Source organism: Bradysia coprophila, chromosome II (assembly GCF_014529535.1).
Source record: "Bradysia coprophila strain Holo2 chromosome II, BU_Bcop_v1, whole genome shotgun sequence".
Lineage (NCBI taxonomy): Eukaryota > Metazoa > Arthropoda > Insecta > Diptera > Sciaridae > Bradysia > Bradysia coprophila.
This window is the reverse complement of record NC_050735.1, coordinates 3,374,289-3,381,582: the sequence shown is the minus strand read 5'-3', so window position 1 is coordinate 3,381,582 and position 7,294 is coordinate 3,374,289. Positions and strand designations below refer to the sequence as shown.

Below are 7,294 nucleotides of genomic sequence, written 5' to 3'. Positions count from 1 at the left end.
GTTTCTTTTGAATAGGACCACCAAAACATATACGAAAACCCCGAAATGTAATCGCAAAGACGAGAAAAAAAAGTGGTTACACGAACGTCGATTACAAATTAATGCGCGCGCAATATACCCCCACGCACAACATATGGTTGAATGAAACAGAGACGTCCAGTTAGGGGTCGTCGTATTTTAAAAGGGAAAGTGAAATTTATGAAGGACGTACGATGTGTGAAAGTAATGTTCGGTTTCTGTATTATAAGGTCATGAATATACCGTTCGAAGGAGGGTAATATACGACATATACATACTTGAATGCAGCAAAGCGTTAGGTGTATTTTGTCAACATCGGTGTTGTTCAACTTGTTATTTCAAAGTTTCTCACACCCTGTAGTTATTGCATGCATCGAAAGTTAGGTAAATTCAGTGATTTTTCAATGATAATCAATGAATACGACTAACCTGGTTGCTCGTACAGTTTGTTTATTGCGAAATTACTTAGGCGCTACGTAGGTTTGATGGCAATTGAGAAAATCATTTCACTGATTGGGACTTGGCAGAGTAAAGTAAGCCAGGCAAGAGCAGTCGATTTGACCACCTAAATGCGTAAGTAGGACTTTGATTTTTGTGCACAACGCTCACTAATACAAACGTATGAAACGAATAAGTAAACGATTGTAACGGGATTTAGGTTCCTCCCTTGAATGTATATTCATTCTCCGCTCCGATACAGGGAAATCTAGCGGGTAGAAATAATGAAAAGAAGAAAAACGCGGGAAAATGACTAGAAATGGGAAAATGACCAGAAATCGGAAAATTACCAAATAACGGAAAATCGGTCCTTGCCATCGAGAACTGACTGAAAAACTAGAAAATCGTAAAAATAGCGAGATGAGTGGGAAACATACAGGAATTTAAATGATTAGATGATAACAGGTGAGTATTCAACGGGAGGCGTAAGTAAGACTATAGAAAAAAGCCTTGTCATTGAACTGTAATAGTGATCGAACAAAAAAGGCTCCCTACATTCACAACTTTTTTCACACGCGCCTTTCGGATGATTTGAAGAAAAGCATTGTTTGTTAACATTATTGAAAAATTATCATGAACTGATGCCATAAGTGTTCAGGAACCTTAAAGAGGATTTACATAGGTATGTTGCTTCAGTAAGATTCAAAATAAATGAAATCCCAATATTATGAGCGGGAAATTTGGTCAAATTTTAGTGGCTTTGGGAACCGGGGAAAAAACATTATTTGCACACACGCACTCCCTGGATCCCTATGAATTTTCTTTTCTTTTAACTTTCAGAAACAGTGAGATGAGTTGAGCTGTGATTTTTCAGTATTTTTGTGTCAGTTAATAGGTGGAACTTTCTCAATCTTAAATCTTTGTTGGGATACGCTACTATAATGCAACTTTCCGACTTACCTCTTTCATCGTTGCAGACTTCTTTCTTCTCATAATCAAAAATCGAACGAGCTGGCTTTTGCAATTGCTCTGGCAACATTTTATTTCACTCATTCTTGTTATCAGTTTCTTGGGCTGCCAACACTTCATAGTGTTGTACACTGCCTTCCTCCACCGGTGGACCGACTGTTACAGTTTCGGTTGCCGGCACGTCGTTAGAGTCTTGATTAACTGTTTCCGGTTCCGGTTTGGATTTCTTTTGTTTAATTTTTGTTCGAACCTTGTTCGCTAGACGTGACGTAGCCATTACCTTTGTAACATTACGACCGCGTAGCCAACGAGTTTGCCATGTGTCATTCTGTTAAAGTTTCATCGAAATGTGAAATTTGGAGATATTTTAGATTGAGAAAATTAGTTACCTCTGCAGCATCTTCAGCTGTAGACGGCTCTTCTTCCTTGGACGCTGCATTGTCATTAGTCGACTCTGATACTTCGGCTATTTCACTGACTACTTCATTGGAAACTTCAGCCGCAACAGCTTCTTCGACAGATTTTATCTCTTCCTCTTCCACAGTACCAGGTACTGCTTCAGCCAACTTAACGGCATTCTTCAATTTCTTTTTTGTTTTCTTCGATTTTTTAGTTTTCGTTTCACTGCTTTCCACCTCAAAGTCCAAGTCTTCATCTTTTCCCAAGTCGATGATGTCATCGTCATCGTCTGCTTCTTTGAATATTGGAGCATCTGAGCTATCAGTATCTGAGTCATTACCGGAACTGGAGTCTGAACTTTCCGAAGACGTTTCATCATCCACCTTTTCACTAGTAGCCTCCTCTCGGCTCACCGTTCTTCTATCGCTCTTTTTAGAGTTTACTTCGGTCTCGTCATCCGATGATAGAATCATAATTTGATTCGCTTCCATTTCGTCTTGATCATCGCCGTCGGTCAGCTCACCTTCTTCTGGCTCCTCCGGTTCTGCATCTTTATCTACTTGCTGCGTTTCGTTTGTGTTCAGCGGAGATTTTTCATTCGTTTTGTTTGACGACGATATAACTTGCGTTGAGCTTTCGACCGTATCGTTGGACGTGTCAATTTGAGTCTCACTATTACCAACACCGCTCTCTGTATGCTTGTCCACTCGTCTAGCTTTTATCAAATCTCTCAAATCGACCGAACTTCCCTCCTTGATCTTCTTCAAAAACAATTCGTCTTCCGTTTCGGGCAATTTTTCACGAACAACTGTCGGATATGTAATGTACTTAGGAACGCTAGAGCTGCCCGGCTCATCCGAATCACTGGAAATGCAATAGGTTTCCGGTTCTTGAATTATCGGTATAAGATCTGGCGATGGGCTACGTTCCGGTGCATCACGCTTCTTTTCAACCGATTCTTCACTTTCCACAATCTTTTCGTCTTTTTCATCGATCTTTTCATCGTCCGATTTCTTATCTTTCTCCTTCGGCTCAGTGTTATCTACCGATTTCGTTTCATCGTCATCTTCATCCGGATCGTAATCCTCGTTTTGCCGTTGTCGGAAGTTTCGCTTTAGTCGTACTGGTTTCACAGCTGGAACCGTTGGCTTAATGATTTGCATGCCATTGGTATCTTGAACAGTGTTCTTCGACGCGGAATTCGTTTGATCTTTGCTGTTGTCAGATGTGGTGGCTGTTGAATTCTTACCGGCTTTAGCCGATGAGCTGCCATCGGAATCGTTTTCGGAATCCAATTCTATTTTAGTAACCGGTTCCAGAGCTAACTGAGATCTGATTGCACGTGCGCGAGCCTGCAGCTCCAGAAGTTCCAGCACAGAAATTTCTTTTTTGCCTAGCGAGAAGGAAAGAAAAGGAATTGGTTATTAAGAAGCTCTGTTGTCTGTTTTTTCCGTAAATTTAGACATTCTTACCTGATCCCGAAGCCTCAGTTGTGCCATTTTTGTTATCTGCTGCTGTAAAGGTAAGCCAAGGTTATGTTTCATGAGTACAGTCGGTACAGTGGTTAAATGTATGTTAGCTTAAGAGTCGAAAACTTCTCCAAAAAATTTACCTTTTGCTTTCCCTTTAGACTTATTCGCACGCAACGCCTCGTCAGCAGAATCTGACGATATTTCCTCCAGCGATATGTGCTCTGAATAATTAATGTTTGTTCGTTTGAAGTGTGTTACAGCTTAGATTCAACTTAATACCTTCAATATTTTCAACATCCGAGTCTGAACTGTCAGTATTATCTGGACACTGAGTGGAATTGATGATTGATTGCAATCGCTTCTTCGAAATTCCAAGCAACTCATCCAGACAGTACTCTTGAATCGTTTCCAAACTTTTTCCCTGGACAAATTTAATTCGGTCACTTAACAACGTCAGCAGTAAAGTCCGTTATTTATACCTGCAGAAAATCGGGTGCAATTGATTTGATTGTCTTCGATTTCAAGCTCATGAAAATCTGACGAATGAGCTCGACTCTGTCATCTATGTAGTGACCCAACGGGTGTAAATCCTGACCACCTTCTACTTTAATGTCAACGTTTGCCTTGAGTTTAGTTTTCTTGTGTTCCGTAGGCATTTTTGATTCTGTAAAATCCTATCGCTTACGAAAGTATGAAAGGAAATCGAGTTGTGTTGTTTGGAATATCAACACAACATTCACGATATTAAAACAATCACTGACAGAAGATGTCAAATAAAATATACCAACATAACCATAAAAATTTCGTGTGCAGCTGACAGCTGATACGCTCTAAGGAATTTTACTGTAAAGGTAGTGCTAATGTACATTGTGAAATGTCTGCATGACTATCGGAGGACGTACCAATAAGTGGTGAATTACGCTACTTACAATACTCGCTTGTTCTGATAATGACTTGAGTTAAATTTTGTCCTCGAGTAATAACAATGGGTTGTGATTTTCGCCATTTTAAGAAGAAGAAGAATGACGTTTCAGGTCTATGACGCTCAGTAAATACACAATTTGTGAAACTATTTATGTTTCAGGCATGTAATATACGTTGAATAAATCGGTTTATTGAGTCTATATCTCAATTTCAATAGATCATTGAAGTGAAAAATCAAAAAGAAAATGTTGAGATTGGCGCTGGCGATCAGTTTCGACGGTCAAACCATGAACTTTCATCACAACCCATTGTATTGAACGGAAAACTATGATATTATCAAAGTAGTTAGTCCGACCACATAGATCGAACGACGGTGCTTGAGTTAGTTACATTTTTTCACGCTTGGTATATAAGTCAAAGTAATGCAAGTAGTGGCCCAATGGTGCTCTGGTGTACAATGAACCGAGTCTAGGAGAGAGAAAAGGGAGGATTAGGACTTAATTTTCAATCGTGATCATTTAAGTCAAAGTCCTCACGTCCAATAATCTCATGGCATGGCCCACAGGGGCAAGCTTGTTATTACGAAAGTCAAGTCAAGAGTAATAACAATTGCATTGGAACATGTCTCGGTTTTAATCTGCAGGTCTTTTGCATTTGTATGGATTATCTGATGGAGAAATGTTAGTCCGACAATGATCTGCGCAGTTAGAATCAGAAAAGCATATCCCATTAATTCCGATAAAATGTGTGCTATATTTATTTTGGAAATTCAACTTTATTTTATCTTTAGCTCTGTTTTGTGTTTTTATTTGATATACAGTACCCGATCATGACTCATGTCATTTAACTGAATTTTGTATTTTTTGGGTCACAAATAATACGCAAAGCACAAATAATCTACGACACAAATTATTTTGTGAACCGAACAACTGCAATACGACATATTTTGCCATAATTTTTCATTGAGAAATGTCAGTGTTTCCCGAACGATCACGGCAGAGTAAAAGTAAACCTGACAGGAGCGGTTCATTATTGAAACGTCAAATGAGGTACCTAATACACTGTATGAAAATGAACTCAAATGAACACTGATATAAGTTGAAAATTTTAATTCGCAAAAAACATACGGCTAATAGATTATTCAGGTCCCTAGTCAAACAAGCGCTCCTGCCTGGGTGAGTCTAATAAAGTACTTTGCGTCGAGTTTACCAGCAACGTTTTATGCCACAGAGGCATCTAAAGTTTTCAAATTTTGCATATTATGAGGCTAAGTGGCATTAAAGTCTTTTTTAGCGTGTGAGAAGTTTCCAGACAGAGCCGAAGGCGAAATCATTTCTTTACGATTTATGGTGCGTGAAAGGAATTACATGAAATTTTCCATGACTGTACGATTGATCAAATCTAATATGGTGAATGTGAAGTGTGTGTATTTTCAAGTAAATTGATGTGTTTTGTCTATTTCAGTTGTCCTGTGCACAAAACGTTTTTCGTACCTCGACAGGAAGTAGTCATTTGTGTACCTGATTTGCACGATTGATTTTAGGCAATTTCGCGAGTTGTATGCCGAACGGAGTGAAGCACGAAGCATGAAATGAATTTTTCCAGCACACGTCCTAATTGCTGAAAAAATCGTCGTTTCCTGTCTTGGTACGAAAAATACTATTAACAAACAAGAATAAGAATTAATTATACTTGGGACTGCTTCCTCAATTCTGAGTTGTGTGTATTTGGGTCCGACCCAAATTCGAAGCAGTCATAAGTTCTGAACATCTTGGACCGACCCAAATACACACAACTCAGAGTTCACGAACATCTGGGTCCGACCCAAATTCGAAGCAGTCATAAGTTCTGAACATATTGGGCCGAACCAAATACACACAACTCAGAATTGAGGAACATTGAGTCCGACCCAAATTCGAAGCAATCATAAGTATAAAACTGCTGTAGCATAACTCTTTATATTTGTCATGTACTTTGTACGCGTTATGTACTAGTAAGCATAAATTGTTACTAGTCTGAATTTTGGCGTTGGGGTAACTTCAGCCCGATAAAACAGGCAAAGAGCAAACAAAGAAAAGTTCATATAAAAAGACAATTGGCTGAAGTAAATTTATTCATTGCTGGTAAAATCTACAAGCAAATCGCACGTATTTACGTGATCAATTATTTCGTGAAGTTGGATTTTGAATCAAAATGAAGATATTCATTTTCTCTGTGGTAATATTATTCGCAATAAACATCTTTGCTGTACGAGCTGCCGATCCCAATGCTGAATTCAGGAAGGCTGGTATGTAATTAACGAATTTTATTACGTGTATGAGCCAGATTTAATTTACGATTTAATTTAATGTAAATTTCTTTTCACTCCGTATTAGATCTTAATCATGAGTAAGTCTTCAATGCCTACAAATAATATTTTACAAAATATTGTACAAAAATTCTTCTAAATTCTATAGCGGTCACTTGGATAACCCGGAAGTGAGGAAATTGGTTGAAGCATTGTTAAATGTATGTCCTAGAGAGACTTTTGGATCCATTGACCGTGTCACTGAGAAAATATTCTCCAAAGCCGATACAAACCGTGATAAGAAAATAACTCTAAACGAATTTAAGAAACATCATGACGTCTTCCATGATTGCAATCAGTAGTACTGTCGAATTGAACATTTGACTATGCCGAATAAAAATTACGAAAAGCGAATCACGTCAAACTTTTAGTTTTATTGTTGAACTACTCGACAGTCTGGTCCTAGTAATAGTATATCCTTTTGATAGAAGCAAACACGAAACTTAGAAAATTATTTTTACTTGCTCCAATAAACAGTGACCCCAATAGTATTAGGTCCTGTGTTGGGCTAAAAATTATTTTGTTCAGATCTTTATGTATTTCATTTTTACGTACCCAATCCAGTCAAACCATATTACACTCCTTGCAGTAGAATGCCCATCCAGTAGAGGACCACAGTAAACACAAATAATTGCTACGTGCAGTGAAACAAATGCAAAGCCTTTGAATCAATGGAACAAACGAATACGGCAATTTACAGGCCTCTCACACCTCCTTATTTCCCTAT

At 38.4% G+C, this 7,294-nt stretch overlaps 1 protein-coding gene across 2 annotated transcripts; it reads right to left on the bottom strand.

The window, feature by feature from the left end:
• Nucleotides 1–1,469: 1,469 nt before the first annotated feature.
• LOC119066592 (dentin sialophosphoprotein) lies at nucleotides 1,470–4,075 on the bottom strand. 2 transcript variants are annotated; one of them, XM_037169151.1, is made up of 6 exons: nucleotides 3,776–4,075; nucleotides 3,576–3,717; nucleotides 3,437–3,517; nucleotides 3,297–3,338; nucleotides 1,815–3,217; nucleotides 1,470–1,753 (listed from the first exon to the last, which is right to left on the bottom strand). In XM_037169151.1, the coding sequence occupies exons 1-6, from the start codon at nucleotides 3,950–3,952 to the stop codon at nucleotides 1,502–1,504; spliced, it is 2,097 nt and encodes a 698-aa protein (XP_037025046.1). In that variant the 5' UTR covers nucleotides 3,953–4,075; the 3' UTR covers nucleotides 1,470–1,501. The 2 variants fall into 2 exon arrangements, with proteins under 2 accessions (XP_037025046.1, XP_037025056.1); XM_037169161.1 differs by having other exon boundaries at nucleotides 3,297–3,335; nucleotides 3,776–4,053.
• Between the last annotated feature and the right edge of the window lie 3,219 nt (nucleotides 4,076–7,294).